Source organism: Tenrec ecaudatus, chromosome 2 (assembly GCF_050624435.1).
Source record: "Tenrec ecaudatus isolate mTenEca1 chromosome 2, mTenEca1.hap1, whole genome shotgun sequence".
Lineage (NCBI taxonomy): Eukaryota > Metazoa > Chordata > Mammalia > Afrosoricida > Tenrecidae > Tenrec > Tenrec ecaudatus.
The window spans coordinates 250,756,765-250,781,027 of record NC_134531.1 but is presented as its reverse complement, the minus strand read 5'-3'; the positions used below and the strand labels follow the sequence as shown (position 1 = coordinate 250,781,027).

The window sequence follows — 24,263 nt, the reverse complement described above, 5'->3', positions numbered from 1 at the left end:
CTTCACTGGATAGTTTCCATGTATCCTTCAAGCCTTTGTTCTGGTACTCCCCCTGATCGATTCCAAACTCCCAACCCCATCCAGGTTAAAGTCTGTCTTGTCTGTATTGAAGCATGGATCCTACTAGACTAAAATCTTAACCTGTAATGTTGGCTGGAGACTCCTTAAGAGTAGGTCCTTACATCACCCCCACTTTTAAAAGTCGATTTCCAACCACTAACATATGAGAATGTAGAATTAGTTAAATAGATGAACCAACTGACAGAGTTGTGAGAAATAGTGCCAGGACATTGTCACCGAAGCAAATAAAGACATAGGAAATCCCCTACGTGTTTTCAAGTAGAGAAATGCTAGGAACCATCTGGTACAAAGATCTGGATCCTACCCACAGAGGGACTTTTTTTTTCTCTTTCACTAGACAGTGTTAAAATAAAAATTGTGCCAGAATTCATAAATGGAGAGATTCTCCAAAATGTTTACATTTCGGCCTCCTCTTGAAAAGTTGGAAGATTTGCCCACACTAGACACACATTGCTAAGATCAATGGGAAGTGAGGTAGGACTCGCCAGCTCACCACTGTCTTGGTTCCCTAGTGCTGTAACAGAAATACCACAGATGGGTGACTTTAAAGAATAGGCATTTATTTTTTCACAGTTTAGGAGATCAGAATCCAAAATTCAGAGTGGAGGTCTAGACAGAGACCCTTCCTTTATTTATTTAAACTTCTAATAGCCAATACATCTGGGTTTATAGACCTATCTCCCCTCTGTCATCAGAAGGCACTCTATTTCCCACGGATGTGATTGATTCTCATTGCATCTATAAAAGTTTTAAAAAACAAAACAAGCAAATAATAATAAAAAACAAAATAAGCCCATTGCCATCAAGGAAATTCTGACTCATAGCAACTCCAGACAATAGAGTACAACTACTCCAGAGAGTTTATAAGGCTGTAATCTTTAGTGAAGTAGATTGCCACCACCCCACCCCTTGAGCTACTAGTAAATTCCTTATACTATAGCTCAGAGCTATTTAGGCTTAGGGCACACTCTACAATTGAAATGGCCTTGTTAACACAACAAACAAATTCCTAGATCCAAAAAGGATAAAATCAAAGGGTATTTGGTAAGGGTATCCAAAAAGGATAAAATCAAAGGGTATTTCCACCATGTATCTTAGGGAAATCTAACTTAATCTTTAGGAGCTTTGATGATGGTCACCAGTTCAAAACCACCTGCTGCTCCTCAAGAGAAAGGAGTCTTTCTCCTCCCTCTATGGTAGAGTTATAGTCTCAGAAACCCACAGAAGCCGGTCTTCTGCATCCTAGAGGGTAACTGTGAGTCAGAACTGACTCAATGGCAGTGAGTTTAGAGTTTCAACTTAATCTTTAACAACTGCAAACGTGGATCCTTCAATGAGATGCAAATGCCTTTCCTGCTTCTTCTAAGCTTTGGGGGACTTCTTGCCTCAATTTATCTCACTCCCCTCACTTTAGAGCCGAGGAAGAGGAGGACTTGGAACGTGCCTAAGTACAGAGTGACAGAAAAGTGACTTCAATCTAAGTCTGCCATCTCAATTCAGCTTTCCATTTACATTCTTAGTCCCAATTTGTGAAGCATGTTTACCAGTGGAGGTCCATGTGTTTATATGAATTTTGGTGCTTACCTCCTGAAATGAAAAATCTTTTACACATCCCCATCTGCCTTAATTGATACGTCCATATGAACTGGTGTTTAATCCAAATGTGTACCATGCAAGTGGATTTAGGGCTTCCACTGTCATCCCTAGCCTTCTGAAAACCGGCTATTCACAATTTACACTCTGATACTATTCCCTCTTTCGGATCTGGATTTTTTTATTTACAATCCTTAGATCACACAAGCTGATGTCTATCATCCATGTGGACTTTGTTGATGCCTCCCTTAGATGGCGCTAGTTTAAAGACAAGCCTTTAAGACCACAGACACTATTATTTCTGATAGCCGAACACCATCTGATTTCTTCACCACACTTTGCTATAGCACCCATATTTTCAATAACCTCTTCATGAGAGTGAGTCAGAAAAAATGAATTGTTCTTGGATGGGGACTAGGATTAAGTGTGATCCAAAATCTATTCTATGGTTTACATATGTCTCTGGTTCACATTTTCATTTTATAGTAGAGAAAATTATAAATCACCCCCCCCGGGCTTAACCTAATTCTATTGATAGTGTCATTAATTCAGCCAATCATATAGAACTTAAAACACTATTGAGAAAGGAAAATCAGACAAGCTATGAACTGTAATATATGAATTGTTGACTTGTACACATTAAACTCAACACAACTTACACGAGCTGTGGGACTGCTAATTAGGTAAAATTCTCAAAAACATTCATTCACAAAGGCAGAACCTTACCTACCAGACTAAGAGATGTCATAAGAAAGTAAGGAGGGCATTAAAATAGTAAATATATAGTAGTCCTAGCCACCATTCATTGGGCATCCTTAACGCAAGAGATCCAAAACAAAGTCCAATGGCCCCCCATTTCATAGTGGAATAGTAGCCATCTGCTTCTTCTCATATTATACAGTGTAGTCCTAACTCCAGTGGAGTATGTCAGTTCCTTAAATCTGCTACAAGTGATTTTGAGGTAAAGCCCAGTTCACTTAGTGGTGTTTCCACATCAAATCCTTCTGATGTGGCCTATGAAGGATGTTATGTTCCTTAATAATGAATTCTCATAAAGAATTCACTGAAGATATGGGTGCAATAACAAAATACGTTGAAGAAACCAGATGGTGCCCAGCTATCAGAAAGAACAGCATCTGGGGGAGTTAAAGATTTGCCTTAAAACAAGAAGCCATCTAAGGCTCAACTAAGTCCACATGGAAGAAGCACACCAGCCCATGTGATCCTAAGATTGTAAATAATAAAATCAAAATCCAAAGGAGGGATTGGCAAAGCTCATAACTCACTGTTAGTGAGTTGATTCCAACTCATAGCAACCCTATAAAAACAGGGTAGACCTGCCCCTGAAGGTTTCTGAGATTGTAACTCTTTATTGGAGCTGAAAGCCTTATCTTTCCCACACAGAGTGACTGATGGTTTTGAACTGATGATCTTGAGGCTACCAGCCCAACTCATAAACACTATGCCATCAAGGCTTCTGTTGCTGTTAGACGCCAGCAAGTCGGTCCTGACCCGGAGCAACCCTGACCTATATCAACCCTATGCACATCAGAAGGAACCACTGCCTGATCCTGCACCATTCTCAGAATTATTCCTTTGTCTGAGCCCATAGTTGCAGCCACAATGTCAATCCATCTCACTGAGGGCCTTCCTCTTTCTCACTGTCCCTTCTTTTTTACCAAGCACGGTGTCTTTCTTCAGGGACTGGTCTCCTGACAACAAGTTCAAAGTACGTAAGACAAAATCCTTGACTTCCACTTTTTCTCCATTTATTGTGAGGCCCAGTTGTGAGGATTCGGGTCACAACTGGGTTGTAATCCATAGAGAAGGCTGCAATCATTGATCTTTGTCACCAAGTACTTTGATTCCTTCTCACTCTCAATAAGCAAGGTTGTGTCATCTGCGTATCTCAGGTTGTTTTAAGCCTTCCTTCGACCCTTACGAGGCATTCGCGTTCATGGAGTCCAGCTTCTCTGACGATTTGCTCAGCACAGAGACGGAGTAAATATGGTGAGAGGACACAACAGTGACGCACACCATTCCTGGTTTTAAACTATGCCGTATTCCCTTGTTCTGTTCACACACTGCCTCCTGACCCATGCACATGTTCCTCGGGAGTATAATTAAATGTTCTGGAATTCCCGTTCTTCTCAAGGTTATCTATAGGTTGTCACGATCCACACAGTGGAATTCTTTGGCATGGTCATTAAAACACAAGTTAACATCTTTCTGATATTCTCTGGTTTTAGCCAAGCTCCACCTGACATCAGCAAGGATATCCCTTTTTCCGCGTCCTCTTCTGAATCCAGCCTGAACCTCTTGTCAATATACTGCTGTGACTTGTTGGATGATGAACTTCAGCACAATGTTACTGGCCTGTGATATCAATGACATTGTTCTATAATTTGACCATCCTAATGGGTCTCCTTTCTTTGGAATGGTGCACATATGGATTTCTTCCAGGCAGTTAGCCAAGCAGCTCTCTTCCAAGTTTCCTGGCATAAGCGAGGAAGTGCTTCCAGCGCTTCATCAGCTTGTTGAAACATTTCGATTGGCATTCCATCAATTCCTGGAACTTTGGTTTTGGGCTAATGCTTTCAGTGCAGTTTATACTTCTTTCTGTACCATTGGCTCTTGCTCACATGCTACTGCCTGGAGCGGAATATTGACCAGTTCATTTTGATACAGTGACTCTGTGTATGCTTCCATCTTCTTTTTATGCTTCCTGCATCATCCACTATTTTGCCCATAGAAGCTTTCAATATTTCAGCTCAAGGCTTGAAATTTGTCTTCAGTTCTTTCAGATTACCATTTAATCATGTGTTCCGTGCTCCTAGCAGAACTTGTGAACACTTGGTTTGCAGAGGCTATGGAAACCTAGAAATCTATTTGCCGGAACCCCCCCTGGATGAAGCCTCCAGTGAGTCCCCTTTGAACATAGTCCACGGAGATGAATAATCTTGCTACCGGACGGAAAGCATTGTAAAGTTCATTATAGCAGATGGTGGTAGGTTAAAATGTAATACCTGATCATTTGATCTCCCTTCTGACCCATTTTAAAGTATTATCTTTTTAAAATTTAATTTCATTTCTTTTTAATTATATAAGTATTGCATGAATATATTGTCACTATAAAAATTAAACAATTAAAGTCCCTCATAACCACTGTTCCATCTCATTTCCCCTCCCCAGGAATTGCCGCTGTTATCTGTTTGTTTGTTTTTTAATCATTTTATTGGGGCCTCATACAGCTCTTATCACAATCCATACATCCATCTATGTGTCAAGCACATTTGTCGGATGGTATATCGCTTTTTAATATGCTTTCCTTTCTGTTGGGAGATTTCTTTGCTTTTCTAGTCATGTGGTGGATTGTTTTTCGTTTGTTTTCTTCCTGTTGGTGTTTTGTATGAAATCCCGGATCAGTAGCTCTATAGAGATGGTAACTGGATCCATAATTGCTCAGGGGCAGTGGAGGAGAGGATAGGGGAAATAAGAAACTAACAACAAGGAAGAGGAGAAGAAACTCCCTGACTGTGGCGATGACTGCACAGCTCTTAATATAATTGAATGATTCGATTGTATTATATGTGAAGCGGGCACCAACAAAACTATTTTTTCAAAGAGCTGGCATTTATTACATAATCCTTTGTCCTTTCTCCACTTCAATTTTCTCTGAAAAATGAGTAGTGGATTAACTGTGAAAACCTTATGATTTTTCCTCCCAAACAGCACATCCATCTTTCTCTCCCTCAGAATAAATTCCACCCCTTAAATAAACGAAGCTTTCCATGCCGAGATAGCTGTGGTCGCGTTCCTCTCTGGACCTCGCTGATGCTCAAAGGGCAGGATGTTACCACACAGGCTCGTTATTTAGACGGACCTGTGGTTGAAAAGAGGTGGATTTCGGTGGTCGTCCTCTCTGTAGCTGACAATTTATCAAAATGTAGTGTTTTAGGCTCAGCCCCATCTTCAGGACTTTAAAGAAAATCATTTAAATTCAATTTTGAGGATAGTTCTGTGGACTAATACTTGCTACTTTGAGATATGTCAGAGAAAGAGAAAATTCACATTTCAGTGACTAAGAAATTGTTAGAGTTTTGCTGTGGTTCTTTTCTTCCTCAGGAGTTTCTAGGACTTAAACATTGTAACTTTAATTGGAGTGCTATTCCGATGGGGATTAGCTTTGTGGATGAGTGAAGGGAATGGACTTTTAAAGAAAGTGGCTATTTCCCAAGTACCATTGATTTCATTTCACATGCTTTGCATTGGGGCTTAGTGCTTTGGGTTCCCCCCCCCCAACAATTTTATTGGTATATAATTCATATATCCTACAATTCTTTAGTTAAATCACATCAAGAAGAATTGTACAATCATAACCATGACCAGCTTTACAGCTTTGTCTTCATTCTTATACTCATCATCATGACCTGTCCGTGTTCCCCCAGCGTCTCCTGCCATCCCCTCGGGTAACCATTAATCCAGTTTCTGTCTCGAGAGATTTACCTATGTTGGATTTCATGTGCAGGGAAGTATTGTTCATTTCATATACAGAAAAACTAACAAGAGTAACAAACTAAAATATATAAAAACCTCAATCAAATAGAAAACAGAAAATATCCTAAACTAGAACAAATTTGAAGGGACCATAAGGGAGATTAAATGATAGGATGCTAAATTTTAAACTCATTGCATCTGAGACGATCCACTCTCCAATGCAGTCTGCCTGCTAACAGGACTATTCACATCCTACTCCATGGCCAGAGGGGACTCACCTGGGCTATTCACATCCTGCTCCCTGGTCAGAAGGATACTCACCTGAACTATTCATATCCTACTCCATGGTCAGAGGGGACTCACCTGGACTATTCACATCCTACTCCCTGGTCAGAGGGGACTCACCTGGACTATTCACACCCCTACTCCATGGTCAGAGGGGACTCACCTGGACTATTCACATCCCTACTCCATGGTCAGAGGGGACTCACCTGGACTATTCACATCCTATTCTATGGTCAGAGGGGACTCACCAGGGACTTAATCCATGTGTCTTTACCCTTCAATTAAAAAAAAAAACACCTGAAACTGTTTTAAAATGGGCCAAAAGGAAGATTAAATGATCAGATCTTACATTTTAAGCTTACTACATCTAGCATAATTGACTTTCCACTGCTCTCTGTCTGATAACAGGGTTATTCCTACCCCTCAACTATAATCTGAGCGGATTCACAGGAGGCTTTAGTCCATGTGGTGGCCCTGCAAATGGTTTGGGCTCCATTGTCATTCCTAGACTCCTGAAAACCAGGTGTTCGCAATTTAAGCTAAGATGCTGCTCCCTCCTTTACAATGGTTTATATCTTTACAATCCTTGGATCCCACTGACTGTTGGGCTTCTTCCCTGTGGATTTAGTTTATGCCTCACTTATGTGGATGCATGTTTGAAGACCAGCCTTTAAGACCCCAGTTGCTATGCTTTCTGATAGCTAGGCACCATCTAGTTTTTCACCACACTTTGCTCTAACCAGCATATATCCTCAGTGATCTCTTCATGAGAATGAGCATCAAGCAGGACCATGTCATAAAAACTAATTGTTCTTAAATTAGGGCTAGAATTAAGTTCAGGGCTTGACTTTTAATATCCAGTGGCTTAAAATAATCTAGGTAAAATGAAAGCGCAACACTTTGACTCCAAAATAACCAGCTCAAATGTGGAAAATGGGTGAACTGTTGGCTGCTTCTTGCCCCTTCCACCTACTTCTCAACCGACAGAGACACACATGCATGCACACAGTTATTTAATCCATTGTATTTTCAATGAATGGAATGCATTGTCTAAATGTTTGGGTGTTTTGGATAGATGAATTAGGCTATCACTTATTTCTTGGTTCAGAGAATGCTTGCTTATTTTAGTTCCTTATAAATATACAAAAATTAATCACCTATGACATTACTAGCTTGTTAACAGAAGTCACCCAGAAAGGTGATTTACTCACTTAATCTTCTGAATATGCGTGTAAAGTTAAAAGTAGCAAACAGAATGGAGCAGAGGAAAGAGAACCTCCCATGCTCTTCCATCTGCCTGCACCACCGTGCCAGGAAAGAAGTGGGGGAAACAACTAAGTTGACTTCCATCTGATCTTCAGTGAGCTCATCGGTCAGGTACCTACAAAGCACGCAAAGTTACAGAAAACAGCAACAGCCAGTTTCTCCTCTGATGGCCTTGCTCAGGAAGAGTCTGGGTCTGCGAGCAAACCCTCTCTCCTTCCGTACCTTCTTCCCACAACTACACGCTGCCCTGGGCCCACTCTCTTGTTGTGAGTTGGCAGTTGCCATGTCATTAGTTCTGCCGCAGAGTGACCCACTTACAGTAGAAGGAAATGTGACTGGATCCAGTGCTGTCGTCACAAGTACTGGAGTGTGGAGTCAGTGGGTTGGGCCACTGTGCTATGGAGTGCTTTTCAAAGTAGAGACTCACCTGTCCACATTATAAAAGAGGATATTTGGTTGTAATCCATAGAGTTTATGGCAGTTACATAATCTCCTGTCAACTTGAGTGAAGGAGTGGAGGCTAGCCTGTCAATGATGATTCTGTGAGGGCATGGCCTTCTCCTGAGGATTCTGGGAACTCCTGTCTTCCTCCCTGGAGGCAGGATATACACTCTCCCTGCTTGACATTCCTGTTGACAAGCTATGAAGCTAAGCTGATAGAGGCAGAGCCTTGGAGCTGGAGAAGACACGTGGAGACCCACGCCAGCTCTGATATGCTTCCACCACCACTGGATCCACAAGACGTATCACCCACTAGCCTGTGAACTTCCTGCATTCAGTATTATTGCATGTGTAGCATGAGTCTGAAGAAGAATGTATAGACTGATATCAAACATATGGGCTATTATCTGACTTATGACCTTGCTCTGAACTGGCCAGGGATGTTTTCTCAATGTACAACTACTCTTTGATATAAAGCTCTCTCTTATACACATATGAGTGTGTCTAGATTTGTTTCTCTGGTCAAACACAGCTAATTTTCAGAGGTACATCATCAGGCTTTTCTTGCTAATCTATTTTAGCCTGGACATTCTTTCTACTGAAGCCAGTTCACCATGGGTTGCCTTGTTGACCCTTGAAATACTGGTCATGTACCTCCCAGGATCCTAGCAACATCCACTTGGGGCAGACCAGTGAGAGCCGTGGGGCCATGAGTTCGGGAGGACCACATCTCGAGAAACTCTCAACGTTGCCTCCTTTGCTTTACTGTAGAGCAGCGTCCTGATTTTAGAGCCTCTGTTCTCTATTCAAGACAAAAATGGTTGTAGTTCCTAAAACACTATTATTCAAAACCCATTTCTTCTACCCACCCTCCCTTCATGAACCCTTGATCATTTATAAATGATTATTTTGTCATATCTTACACTGTTCAAATCTCCCTTCACTCATTTTTCTGTTTTCTATCACCCAGGGAGGAGGTTATATGTAGATCCTTGTAATTGGTTCCCCCTTTCTAGCCCACCCTCTCAGTATCGCCACTTTCGCCACTGGTCCTGAGGGGTTTATCTTTCCTAGATTCCCTGTGTTTCCAGTTCCTATTTGGATTAGTGTACATCCTCTGGTGTAGCCTGATTTGTAAGGTAGAATTGGGATCATGATAGTGGGAGTGGGGTGGAGGATGAAGCATTTAAGAACTAGAGGAAAGTTGTATGTTTCTTCATTGCTAAGCTGTAACCTGACTAGCTCATCTCCTCCCTGTGACCCTTCTGTAAGGGAATGTCCAGTTGCCCACACATGGGCCACCAATATACACTTCCCCTCATCCACAATGATATTTTTTTCCCTTGATGCCTGATGCCTGATCCCTTCAAAACCTCATGATCACACAGGCTGGTGTGTTTCTTCCATGTGGGCTTTATTGCTTCTCAGCTAGATGGCCACTTGTTTACCTTCAAGCCTTTAGACCCCAGACACTATATCTTTTGATAGCCGGGAACCATCAACTTTCTTCACCATATTTGCTTATGCACCCACTTTTTCTTAAGCGATCGTGTCGGGAAGGTGAGCATCATGGAATGCCAATTTAATAGAACAAAGTGTTCTTGCACTGAGGGAGTCCTTAAATGGAGGCCCAATGTCCATCTGCTACTGAAATTCTAAACCTATAAATACATGCACATAGATCTATTTCCCCACCATCCTAAATAAGTATATTTACATATGTACATACCTGTATTTAGACCTCTATAAATACCCTTTACCTCCCAGTTCTTTCCTCTATTTCCTTTTACTTTCCTCTTGTCCCACTATCATGTTCAGCCTTCGTGTGGGTTTCAGTAGGAGTCACAACACCAACACTTGCTGGATGGCCCCGAGGTGACTTAGTGAACCCACCCATCGAAGGAAGCTTTTCATCATTTGTAACCACTTTTTAAAGATTGCACCGTAAAGCTTCACACTTTTATTCAACCCTTGAAATGTGTTTTATTTTTCAATTCTTCCTTTGATTTCTGGTCAGATACACCAGAGGAGTATGACAGGGGACTTGGTCAGGCTTTCCTTGTTGCATGCATAATCGTGAGAAAGGAGAGTGAAATATTGAAAAGTAATTAGAAGTGCAAGATTTGTCTTTCTAACATCCAAAGGCTTAAGTACTTACTCACATGAGTTAGTTTATCTATAACACTCGGTCACGCTCTTCATGTTCACAGTTCCTAGGACATTTTAAAAATAGATGTGACTGTGACAGCATCTAACCAGTGTCCCCACTCTGTAGCCATGATGCGCAGCCTTGACAATGACTTGCTTACATCACATCTAGAACTTCCATACTCGACACTAAGAGAACCAGAATATTCTCCGACAGTGAGTGGTAAAATGATTTTCTTTTACAAGCTTCTCTTTTAGTGCTCCTAACAAGTAGGTAAGCATCCCTGGTGACGCTGTGGCTTATGTGCTGGGCTGCTGTCAGGTTGGCAGTTCAAATTTGCAAGCTACTCTGAGAAAAATGAGGCTGCAATTCTACTCTGTCCTATAGGGTTGCTGTGGTAGGCATAGACTTGTCAGCAATAGGGGGTAGAGGGGGTGTTGGTTTGGGTTTGTTTTCTCAAGTGTTTTTAAAACTATTTAGCAGCTGACACTATTCCAGTTGGAGAAGCAAAAGGAGTTAATGGCAGACTTCAAATATGTAAGCTATTATTTTAAGGAAAATGCTCTCCAGATGTTTCCCACCTCCTCCGAGACTAGAAAAAGAGGAAATAAGCTTAAAGTTCAACAGGAGAGATTCAGATTAGATATTAAGAAATTTATGTCTGTGAACCCCTGAAACTGGTTACTATGGAATGCTCAATCTCCTTCTCCAAAGAACTTGTGGAATGTGGTGGTAGGCTATCTGATTGTTGGGGTGGGGGTGGGGGGGCAGGTGCTGTGCTATGTGTGTGGCCCATCTCTAAAACTGGGGCACAGTCTAACTGACATCGCAAGTTCCTATGGTTTCATGAAGCCATAGTGAGATTGTTGGTTGCTGTTCAATACAGTAGAGCTCAGGATTCATGAGTGAAGTCTATAATTCTGCCCCCTTTGTGCATTTACATCAGATCTGAGAGGTGTAGACAGGAAAGTTAGCCAAGACCAATGGATGTTTATTAGATGGTCCTGCCCACTGCTTCTATGGGATTGGCTGATGAACATCTGATGAATTTCTTTTGACCGTGTTTCAGCAGGTTCACCTTATTAACGGCTTTTAAGCCTTTTAATCCCTAGCACACAAACAGTAAAGGATTTAATCCAGATTTTCATCCTATGTATCAGAGAAATAATTTGTTTCAAACAAAAGGCAACTTTGATCATTGGGGAGCAAGATGGAGAACGGTGACAGTGCAGTTAAATCGTTACCTTAGAAAACAACGAGGCCATCAGGAGGTGTGGAAGGGATCAGGTATAAGGCATCATCAGAAAAACAAAAAAAACCTTACCATAGTGAATGAAGGGGGAAGTGCAGAGTGGAGACCCAAAGCCCATTTGTCGGCCATTGGAGATTCCCTTGCAGAGGGGTCTAGGGGAGGAGATGAGTCAGTCAGGGTGCGATGTAGCACCGATGAAGAATACAGCTTTCCTCCAGTTCTTAAATACTTCCTTCCCCGCCCCACCTCCTGCCACACACACACACACACACACACACACACACACACACACTACAAATTCTAACTTGCAAGTCTGAATAGAGCAGAAGATGTACACTGGTACACAAGGGAGTTGGAGGCACAGGGAATTCAGGGCGAATGATACCTTCAGGACCAGGGGTGTGAGAGGCGATACTGGGAGGGTAGAGGGTGAGTGGGTTGGAAAGAGGGAACTGATTACAAGGATCTACATGTGACCTCCTCCCTGGGGGACGGACAACAGAGAAAGGGGTGAAGGGAGACGCTGGACAGGGCAAGATATGACAAAATAATAATTTATAAATTATCAAGGGCTCATGACGGAGGGGGGAATGGGGAGAGATGGGGAAAAAAAGAGGACCTGATGCAAAGGGCTTAAGTAGAGAGCAAATGCTTTGAAAATGATGAAGGCAAAAAAATGTACACATGTGCTTTACACAATTGTTGCACGTGTGGATTGTGATAAGAGTTGTATGAGTCCCTAATAAAATGTTAAAAAAAAAAAAAGAAAAGAAAGGGGAAAGATGTGTGACTGCATTGGATGACAGTTCTTAAAAGTACTGACATCACAATTTTCAATGTCTAACTTGAGATGTAACAGAAATAAAACCCTAGTCTTGAATCTTGGTAATATCATCTCATATAAATATCGGATGGGGAAACAAGCCCACTGCCATCTAGTTGATTTTCACTCATAGAGACCCCCTAGGACAGAGTAGAATTGCCTCATAGGGTTTCTAATGAGGCTATAAATCTTGACAGAAACAAGATGACATGTTTCTCTGCAATGTGACTGGCGGGTTTGAACTGCCAACCTTTTGATTGGCAGCTAAGCATGTAACCACTGTGCCATCGGGCCTCGAGATTGATACAATCACATATTTCACATATGTTCATGGCTCTGGGACAAAGTAAGTGCTCAAAAATGTAACTTTTTTTTTTTTTTTTTACTTAGGTGGTACTCTCTCCCAACCTGCTCCTCTACCGCAACCATTGCTGGCTCCAGTTTTGTCACATGCGGTCACTAAGTTTTCCCAACAACAGTCAGCCCTGAACTATGCTTCTCCCTGCCCTAAAATAGCCCAATCCTGCAAAAAGATTGGGCGTTGTGGAGATTTTCATTTTGAGGAGTTGAAGGAGGGAATTTGTCATTATATTCTATAACAAAGGATCCCTGTTGACAGGTTGACGGTTCAGATCCTTCTGCTTCAAGCCATTCTAGCCTTTGACAGTGGTTTTCTTACTCCATAGCACTCATAACTGAAATTTTAACATTTATCTTAACGTTTTTTCTGCTTTTGCTGGATTATGAGTTTATTGAGATCAGGGATTCCATCTCTCTTATGCACCACAGTCACCCCAAAACCCAGAATGATTACTAACAATTAGTATGTGCCCAATAAATATCTATATCTAGTGAGTGAATTGCCCAAGGAAATGTACTTAGGAGAGAATTTTCTTTGCGAAGAAAATGTCAAGAAGGCAATCCTGGTGACTCATGTAGGAGGTTTCTGCCTGACTTTCCCTCATTTCAGAGGGTGGTGTGGATGAGGCTGGTGAGAAACTGCAAAGCTTGTTCAGGGGACATATAACGGGCACCGGGGAGGAGCAGCCCCAGAGAACATAAGACACTTGTATACACCACATACACACATACATATACGTGCGCGCACACGGACATGCTGGGTTAGCCTTATGTAATGGGGAAATTTGGGTTTAGGGCATATTCAAAAGGATTGGAGTTTAAATACTTACACATTCTTTGGGACAGCAAGCCACCTCCTCAAACAAATAAACATTCAAATAGATGCATCTAAAATAATAAAGCATCTAAATCAATAATAAGGAGCATCTAAAAAAATAAAGATCACATCACTCTATTATATATATTACAGCTCAGATGTGGAAACTAAAAAGCTGCACAGTCTGGCCCAAGTAGAGGAAGCCATCAGGCCTGTTCAAAATGATCCCCGTTGGTGATCACTGACTTGGTCCGGCCATTCTTTTGCCAATTTGTGCAAGTACGTTTTAATGGCCATTATTGTTTCATTCATGTTAGGTTTATCGTTTTTGCAGTTGGCCTCACATTTACTTTGGCGACTATCCTTCTGTGAACGTCTTTCACATTTCAGTTGGTTTTGATTTGTCTTTCTGGTCAAGCTCCATTAATAGTAACTTGAATTTGAATGGTGATTTTCCGCTTCTAAAGAATCCGTGCTATCATCTGCCCCTCCATGAGGGCACACCGCTCTGTGGGATAGGTGACGATTCGCATTTCTGTCTTACAAATGAGGAAACCAAGGCTCAGCAAAGCTAAGGGGTTCTTCCAAGGTCAAAACCAGGTTGAATGGCAGAGCTAAAGTTCAAACCCAGGTCTCTTTGCTTCTCCTATGATGCTTTTACCATATGACATGATGCCATCACTAAACCAGGATGGCTACCAAAGAGTCAGGGTCCAGGCACTGAGTTCACACAGACTCACATGTATGCATGTGCACACGAGCTTGCATGCACACACACGTGTCCAGTGACCATGAGAAATCTAAGGGGGCATCAAACAGGACCCACAACATTGTTGTGTTTTATGTCTTCAGAAAAAGAATCAAACAGAGCAGAAAGCCAATTACCACACTCTCTTCTCAATGGGAGTTTCAAAGCACCACCACCCCCCCACACACACACTCACACAACTGTGCTGGTACAGTGTTACACAAATCTGATTTTCTTTCAAGCAATTTGGGAAGCTGCACCATACCATATTGACCACCAAAAATATCCTCGGGTACAGGAAAGAAATTAGTAGGGTAAATTCTAACCAGGGACCCTACATAAACATTCAAGTTAAACTGAACAACATTTGTGTAAACAAAGAGACAAAGAAATGGCACCTTCCAAGGTGGTTTTGGGAAAAGAAAAGACAAGGCTGTCAGAGGAAATCATTGTAATGAGGCAGGATTCCACTGGGGGTTGGTATTCACTGGTCCTCTTCCAGGCACTCAGCCTCCTTCCAGCTTTCCAGTATTCGTTAGCTGGTCCTGATTCTGACGGTTAAATATAATCCAACGCATCGGTGAATCAATGGAAAGCTGAAGAGGCAACCATACGAGTTTCTTGTGAAAGACATCACCCCTAGTTTGGGGCTCAGTCATTAGCTGTATTCATCCCCAAAGGTAAAACATCTGCAACAACCCCTATCGCCCCAGTGTTACTGGGGTGCAGTAACACTGTCAGCACGAGTGACCCCCATGGACACATCAGATGTCTGAGCTAGATGGGATATGAGGAACAACGAGGACTTTCCTGCGTCCTCTTTTTTGTGTGTTTTTTTTTAAAACGAATGAAGTTGAAGAGATCTTTCCAACATGAGAATGAGGGAAGCAATTCTGGATGTCCGAGTGAGAGACGCAAGGTAAAGCCAGGTGGGATGTTAGAGGAACATGTTTGCGTATTCCGAGACTGTCTCTGTGAAGGGGCTCTGGGAAATCTACTGGGGCGGCAGGTCAGATTCCCCAGCTAGAGAAAGATAAGACTTTCTGCTTCAGTAAAGGTTTGCAGCCTCAGAAGCGCACAGGAGCGGTTCTGCTCAGTGGCTCTGCTCAGTTGCTGTGAGTTGGCATTTATCACCTGGATGACAGTGAATTCTTAAGAGTGCTCTGTTTATCCATGGAGAATAAACAAGAAAAGTAATTGCTTCAAACTAACTGATGTTCCGAAATGGGCTTCTTTCTGGGCATTCTCTGCTACTCATTAAGTTGCCGTTTCTACTAAGAGAGTGCAAGCCACTTGAGGGCAGGCTCTACTGACCATCTTATATGCATCATCACATTCGCTTCACATAGCACATCCATCTCTGCCAGCCCTGGGCTGAGCATTGTGCCTGGGAAGCTCTCAGTTTGTTGTGTGCATACTTATGATGTGTTCTCTTTCCATTGAAAACTAATTTTACTCTTAATGAGTATAGGCTAATATTAATTCGTGGCTTTTTCCAACTGGTTTGTGACCATGTCTCTTTCTTACCAAAAAAAGCATCCCCTGCCATCAACTCATGGTGACCCTGTAGTTTTCAAGACACAGGAATCAGAGAGCCTCACCTTTCTCCCACAGAGTAGCTGTTGCATCACCTGGTAATCATTCTTCGAAGGCCAGAAAATAACAGCTCCCTACCGTCCTCCATTTTGCTAGTACAACGATCATTTAGAGCGCCCTTAAAATAAACACTCCCTGACCTATTCAGATTCAGGAAACAGAGAGCACTTTATCATTCTCATATGCTGACAAATGCGTCTTCATTTTTCCCCAAAGGGGTGAAAAATATATTTAGGAAAATTGCAAAGCAGTGCATTTTGTGGTAGGGACTTATATTAAATATTTTCTCAGGTGTTTCTTATGAATCAATCCTTCCGCAGCCTGGTCACACACCTGGCTTTACTCGTGAATAGGATGTCACAAAGTCAATGCACATGCTCTGAAGAGTGGAAAAATGTGGTCTAAAATAAAGTAAGGCAGAACCAGGAGAAAAAATAACTCCCAGGAGAATGGAAATTAAATTATTTATAGACAGTGTTGCCAGACCTTCCCAGAAGACACATTAAATGTTGTGAGAGACTTGCCGTTTCTCTCTCTGAGCGACAGGCAGCATCGTGACCCTTCGCTGAGGTTCTGATTTTCATTAAGTCCCTTGAGGAGGTATGCAAGCAAGGCTCCTGCATTCCCAGTATTAGCACCACACTGGGCGGGACTGAGCCAACTTGTGTGAACCGCACTTGCCCTCTAGTGGGCATTTGATGACGCTGCATTGCCTTGAGCTCCCAGCCTTGACCATTTCCAGACGGAGGCCTTCTCAAACCACATTTTATAAACTGATAAAAATCCAAAGCCAAACTCACTGCCTTAGAGATCATTCCAACTCATAGCCACCCTATGATATGGAGTAGCACTGTCTTGTAGGGTTCCTAAGGCTGTAGTCTTTATGGACAGGAACCCTGGTTGTGTAGTGGTGACAGGCTGGGCTGCCTCCCCAAGGTCAGCAGTTTGATACTCCACGGCTCTCGAGCCTCCGTGTTCAGCCAGGCTCAGCGCTCACTGTGTGATCCAAGATCTCTGGCCCAATCCCAGATAATATGTCCACTTGCCGGCCCACCGGAAGGAGGAAACGAGGCAGGCAGGGGAGGACTTCCTCTTCTTGGAAATTGCACACATTATAATGACATCCCATCGGACCACATTTTGTCATGTGGTCACGCTAAGCAGAAACATCATCTTCACCCTGGGCTGCTTCGTCCCAGCTGTTAACCAGTGCCTCCAGCAGGACAGAAGACGGGCAGCATGGACGTTCCGGGCAGCTAGCAGTCTTTCTTATAGTCTATATTGCCACATCCCCACATCCTGCGCTTTTTCCTGGCCTGTTTGATTAGATGAGATTGTGTGTGGGGAGGGGAGGTGGTGGTAGGGGTCGGTACTAATGAAAAGCAGCATCTTCATTTTCACTTATTTTCATCTGTGAAGTTTTTACAGAATAGACCATTGCCCGCCTGTTCTCCCCTTTGCCTCTAAATAAACTCTGCTCACTTGGCCTACAGGTCTTCACCACACGGTTGCTTTCCTTTTTCCCACAGATGATGGCTGGCCCGCCCACCCCTCTGCCTCTGTTGGGAGCACTGTTTACCATTGCCCTGGGCTGCATCCGGCTCATTCAGGCTGGTGCCTACTATGGCCTCAAGCCACTGCCACCTCAAATTCCTCCTCAGATGCCACCACAGATTCCGCAGTATCAGCCTCTGGGTCAGCAAGCGCCTCACAGGCCTTTGGGCAAAGATGGCCTTGCCATGGGCAAGGAGCTGCCCCACATGCAGTATGGCAAAGAGTATCCCCACCTTCCCCAGTACATGAAGGAACTTCCGCCGGTGCCAAGAATGGGCAAGGAAGTGGCACCCAAGAAAGGCAAAGGTAACATAGTCCTGTTTTGTTTAAAAGCTCCGTTTTCCAAAATCTTAAATTACGAGATCAAAGGAGGGACCTAAATTGTGGAAAATTTCACTTCAGCACTTGTTGCTGCTATTTCTGAGTAGACTATCAAAGGCTTTGCTATTCTTAACGGCCTTCAGGGTGGCCCCGTGAGGGCCCCAAGTACATGTGAATCATATTGTTATGCTGAAACCTGTCTTGTATCACAGCAACACACACATGCCTTGACTAGCAAATGAATGGCTGTGCATGAGGTGCATAGTCCGAAACTGTGTTAGGCTGGTTGTCTGGAAAACTAAACCAGTGACATATGTGTATGTATGTATGTATATATACACATACATATATATACATATATACACACACATACATATTTGTACATATGAAATAACTTTATATTCAGAAGGCCTCCCAGCCCAGTCCATCTCAAGTCCATGGGTCAGACTCACATAGCTGCAGGTCAATGATACAGAAAGTTGAAGTGGGAAGCAGGAGCGGGGTAGGCTCAGAGTCACATGGATCCAAGGTCCGTAGGAAGATGGCAGGACACGGACAGCACTCCAGGTCATTGGCCCACAAGGGGCCACCCCTGGAGGTGGACACAGAGTCCTAGTGGAAGAAGAAGGTGAAAGGTGAGAGAGAAAATGTCTCACTGTCTCTCTGATAAAAAGACTACACCCCCATGTGGGCATTACCTGACTGACAGGGTTGAGTCCACCCATACACTTTCCACACAGGTTCAAGTTGACATAAAATCTAACCACCACAGAATGGAACCATGTTCTCCCTTAAGAAACACAAGGGGGGAAAAAGAAAAAGAAAGAAAAGAAAAAGGAACATAAGAATTCTACCACTGACCTGACACTACTGCTCTGTTCAAACCCTAAAGAAAAAAAAAGATGGAATTATTATTTTAGTTTTGCCATGAAATTTCAATTGTATCCAATGAAACAAAATATTTTAATAACAAATAATTTATTTCCTCAGTATTCATTTGTTCAAATGTTCAGCAATAACTGAATGAGCATTGATTCAGGGGCTAGACTCTGGGCCAGGTTCTGAGGGAGAGAGCAGTGAGAAAAAAAAAAACCACACCAAAATCTCCAAAACTGACAGGTCAGTCTTCTGAACTAGGAGAACAATGCTGCAAAGACCTGATGTCTTTAAAAGGGAAGAAGAGAATGCATGCGGTTGCTCAGAACACCTGTAGGCAGGTAGCTATATCAGAGTAAGCAATCCTCCTGCAGGAAAGAGAGGCCACAGCTTCAAGCCGGCAGCTCCAACTCTGGAGAACCCCTGGAATTAGCAAAGAAGCACTAGATGTCAGGAATGAGAATGTTAGAAACAAATTCTCTGAGCCTACCTTTCTTCACCTGCAAAATAAGGTTGCCCAGAGAATCGACATAAGATAAACAAAAAATGCTGAATACATGCTAAAGCACCCTAAGTTCTTTAACAGCTTTCCAGGTACTCCCAGGAAGAAAAGAGCAGGGTCTAGGCACCATCCTGGACCCCAGGGATTCATAAAGAGTAAGGCACGATCTTAAAGAATAAGACAGATGTGTTTGTTGTTATTAGGTGCTGTTGAGTTGGTTCGGGTTCCTAATGACACTGTGTGCAACAGAACAAAACACACACTGCCTGGGTTTGTGCCAGCCTCACAATCGCCATCCTGTTTGAGCCATTGGGCAGCCACGGTGCCAGTCATCTTGTTCAGGGCCTTTCTGTTTCCCTGACCCTCTACTTCCCGAAACAGGATGCCCTTTTCCAGAGACTGGTCTCTCCTGATGACGTGTCCCATGGGTGTGAGACCAGGGCTCACGACCTCATGTCTAAGGAGCATTCTGAACCTCCTTGTTCCAAGACAATGTGTGCTTTCGCCTAGCAGCTCATGGCACATTCGATAGGAGGATCCTTCGCCAGCACCATCATACAAAGGCATCAGTGCTTCTCTGCTCTCCCTTGCAGATTGTCCAGCATTCCCATGCTTGTGAGGCAATAGAAACTACTATGGTTGGATTGGACAATTGGTGGCTGCCCCAGATGTTCCCTCTATAAAGCATAGTTGCAATTTTCTGGTTAGAAAGAACATGCCCGAATCGCACTATAATAACGACTTGAACATAAAAGAAGGAATTCTGTTGGCACTTGGTTAAGTGTTTAGCTAGTAATCAAAAGGTTGATGGCTCAAACCCCGCCAGAGACGCTACCGAATAAAAGACCCGTATAGATTATAGCCTCGGGACCCTATGGAGTAGTTCTACTCTGTCACATCGGGCTGCTGTGAGTCAGAATTGACTTGAAGGCACACAACAGCATCCAAGAATCATATAAGGAGTATTCCCAATTTTATTCTACTGACAGCCTAATATTTCACTTAGGGGATTTGAGAGCTTATTTGCTCTCCATCCTTTTATGAATGGCTTGTCTGGTTTCGGGGCTTGCTTCTCTTATTCAGATGGGTCCTAGGGAGCAAATGGGAAGAATGCCAGTAGCTTAAAAAAATACAGTGGTCCAAACTAAGATTCTACTACTGGTTAAAATCATACCATTGGCACTAGATTTGCCACTAGAATTTTCTATTCTTTTTTTAACAATAAAACAATATATGCATTGTGAGTAGAGACCATTCAAATTGGGCACCAATACCCAAACATTATAGGGAAGAAACTGTGAAGAAGAGGCAGTGAAAGTGGTTTATAGAGGGCATTATGTGTTAATTTATTAAGCAAGTACATCAAAGCACAGGGTGGGTTACAAAAACGTCGCCAATGACACAGCGCACAGTAAAACATAGTCTCCAGTCAGAACTCGGATTTCCTGCTTCTAGAGAAACTTCACTTCTGCATGCTATCCTGAACTCCTAGTAGCATGGGATATACAGAGTGATGTTCATCTGCAGGGCAGATCATAATTAACCTCAGGTGCTTAGTACTTCCAATAATGATTCAGAAAAGCACACTTCCTTTCATTTGCATGACCTAATCTCGTGGGAGGGGTGCACTGTTCTCACTGCACACACACGAAAGTAGAGCTGCCAGTAGCTGAAGGACAACCTCAAGGTCTCATGTCAAGGCCAGGAAGAGAAGTCAGCTCTCCCTGCTCCAACATCCGGCTCTCTTCCTTACCCACACACTTTGTCATCCTAAAAGAGCATATGCAACTGTCCTATGTAGAAGCCAAATCTGTAAATGAGAAATAATCTCTTATTATATGATTCATATTTGAGATTCATGAAATCCTATAGCACATTAAAGAATGTAAGCAAATCTCTTTGACTCTGGAAGACGGATGTGGATTGATGTGATTAAACTACAAACAAAATAACGCACTTTCAAATTAACGCACTTCCCTGAGATCACAGAACATCATCATCCACGTCACTCTAGCTTTCAGCGTGTGAGAAAACATTACTTAGCCAAAAATTATACCATTAAGCAGAGAAAAAATTTAAATGGGAAGGACTCCAACATTGGTTAAAATACACATGTATATACACAAACATCTAAAATCCACTAGATGGAAATTCATATAAGCGTGAAGTTTTTATAAATGAGTAGTGGAATGATAGCATTATTTTTCTTTATGCTACTATGAATTTTCCAAAATTTGCATGTCAACATACCCTAATATCCCCGAGTATATACTTGGGGAAATGCTGCTTTGTTGCTTTTTTACTTGGCTATCACTGAAGAACGCAGCTGTATCGTATTATTTCTCACCATACCCCAGTGATGTCAGAGGAACGCCGGCTTGGTTGTCCTTTAAATCCTTATTCAATCCTGGAAGATCCCCACATTGTTCCCAATCTTTCTTCTTGCTAAAGAGGCGCATGCATCAGAACTAAGTCATGAATGCCATACCTTCATTGAACTAATCGGTATGATTTTTCTGCCTCCCTGTCCCTTTCTTTCTCTTCTGCAGGAGAAATACCATTAGCCAACTTACGTGGGGAGCAAGGTCCCCGTGGAGAGCCTGGTCCAAGAGGTCCCCCTGGCCCCCCTGGTTTACCAGGCCATGGAATACCTGGGATCAAAGGAAAACCAGGGCCACAGGGATATCCAGGAATTGGAAAGCCAGGGATGCCTGGAATGCCAGGAAAGCCAGGAGCCATGGGAATGCCTGGGGCTAAAGGTGATATTGGACCCAAGGGGGAGAGTGGGCCCATGGGAATCCCAGGACCACAGGGACCTCCGGGGCCCCACGGACTTCCTGGCATTGGAAAGCAGGGAGGGCCAGGGTTGCCAGGGCCATCCGGAGCAAAGGGTGAACGCGGACCCAAAGGGCCGCCAGGACCCCCAGGCCTTCAGGGTCCTAAAGGTGAGAAGGGCTTCGGGATGCCAGGACTGCCTGGGCTGAAAGGCCCTCCAGGGGCGCACGGCCCACCGGGCCCCGTTGGACTGCCGGGAGTGGGCAAGCCAGGAGTGACGGGCTTTCCGGGACCCCAGGGCCCCCTGGGAAAGCCAGGCCCTCCAGGAGAGTCTGGACCACAAGGCCCTGCTGGGGTCCCCGGGATTCAAGGGCCTCCTGGGATACCTGGTGTTGGGAAACCAGGCCAGGATGGAATCCCTGGCCAGCCCGGATTTCCAGGTGGCAAAGGTGAGCAAGGGCTGCCAGGGCTGCCCGGCCCCCCAGGCCTTCCAGGGATGGGGAAGCCAGGCTTCCCGGGAGTCAAAGGGGACCGTGGCATAGGGGGAATCCCTGGGGTCCTGGGGCCAAGAGGGGAGAAAGGACCAGCCGGTCCCCCTGGGATGGGAGGCCCTCCAGGAGAACCAGGCCTACCTGGCATCCCAGGTCCTATGGGCCCCCCAGGTGTTATAGGTTTTCCTGGACCTAAAGGAGAAGGCGGGGTTGTGGGGCCTCAGGGACCATCAGGCCCCAAGGGTGAGCCCGGGCTTCAAGGCTTCCCGGGAAAGCCAGGTTTCCTTGGTGAAGTGGGGCCCCCAGGTATGAGAGGTTTGCCAGGCCCCCTAGGACCCAAGGGGGAGGCAGGCCATAAAGGCTTACCCGGGCTCCCTGGAGCACCAGGACTGCTGGGACCTAAGGGAGAACCAGGAATCCCAGGGGAACAGGGTTTACAGGGGCCCCCAGGGATCCCAGGGATTACAGGCTCCAGTGGCCCCATTGGACCACCCGGCATTCCAGGCCCCAAAGGGGAACCGGGTCTCCCAGGGCCTCCAGGTTTCCCGGGAGTAGGGAAACCCGGCATGGCAGGACTTCATGGCCCCCCAGGGAAGCCTGGTGCCCTAGGACCTCAAGGCCAGCCTGGTCTTCCGGGACCCCCAGGCCCTCCAGGACCCCCAGGGCCCCCGGCTGCGATGCCCCCGACGCCACCACCTCACGGAGAGTATCTGCCAGACATGGGGCTGGGCATCGATGGCGTGAAAACGCCCCATGCCTACGGGGCCAAGAAAGGCAAGAACGGAGGACCGGCCTACGAGATGCCCGCCTTCACCGCGGAGCTGACCTCGCCCTTCCCCCCCGTGGGGGCGCCCGTGAAGTTTGACAAGCTCCTGTACAACGGCAGGCAGAATTACAACCCACAGACGGGCATCTTCACTTGCGAGGTCCCTGGCGTCTACTACTTTGCCTACCACGTGCACTGCAAGGGGGGCAACGTGTGGGTGGCGCTCTTCCAGAACAACGAGCCCGTGATGTACACGTACGACGAGTACAAGAAAGGCTTTCTGGACCAGGCGTCTGGGAGCGCGGTGCTGCTGCTGCGGCCCGGGGACCGCGTCTTCCTGCAGATGCCCTCGGAGCAGGCGGCCGGGCTGTACGCCGGCCAGTACGTGCACTCCTCCTTCTCTGGATATTTACTATATCCCATGTGAAGGGAGGAAAGAGATAGCTTCAAGAGGAGGGGCAAAGCGACGATGGCACACTAAAAAAATCCAAATGAAAACACAACTGCTTCAAAATGTTTATAAAGTTGGAAGCGTTTACTTAAGTGGCAATTTGGACCGTCGTGTACAAATAAAAATGAAAATGCATGCTCAGCCCTGTGCGCAGCAGCTTGTAACTGAAAATGATGTGATTTCTGTATTGTATCCTGACACACGTGTGTGGTGCCCACCGGAATCCTCCTAGCCGCTGTATGTTTTAGGTTCCCATGATAACCCGCTCCTTCAGATGGGTCAGCACAGTTCAGTGTGGAAGAGCAGTCATCTTGTTTACGTTCAAGTATCTGCAAGTCCGGGCTTAAAGATACGTAAATGAGAACAATTACCTACCATATTTACGTACACAATTTTCTCGGTATTGGTGAAGACTCTCTGAGGTGGGGTGGGGGTGGGGGTGGGGGGAATCGCTGTGAGTACCCAGCAGAAGCTGAGGGCCCCGGAGCTATGACACTATCCAATGGGTATTGTTCCCTTATCAAGAGACTGTCAGTTAATGAAGGTAGCCCTGCTCAGAAATTTTGTCTCTCTCCAGAGTCCTTAGGTGGTGCAAATATTTAAGCACTCAGCTACTGCT

General features: G+C 44.4%; 1 protein-coding gene across 4 annotated transcripts in view; it reads left to right on the top strand.

Annotated features, from left to right (window-relative positions):
• COL8A1 (collagen type VIII alpha 1 chain) overlaps positions 1 to 24,014 on the top strand; it is a 191,313-nt gene extending 167,299 nt beyond the window's left edge. For all 4 annotated transcript variants that reach the window (XM_075542424.1, XM_075542421.1, XM_075542423.1 and 1 more), the window contains 2 exons: positions 17,438 to 17,768; positions 21,711 to 24,014. In XM_075542424.1, coding sequence (XP_075398539.1) covers positions 17,438 to 17,768; positions 21,711 to 23,620 — 2,241 coding nt within the window. In that variant the 3' untranslated portion in view covers positions 23,621 to 24,014. The remainder of the gene's footprint in view (positions 1 to 17,437; positions 17,769 to 21,710) is intronic.
• Positions 24,015 to 24,263: the final 249 nt, after the last annotated feature.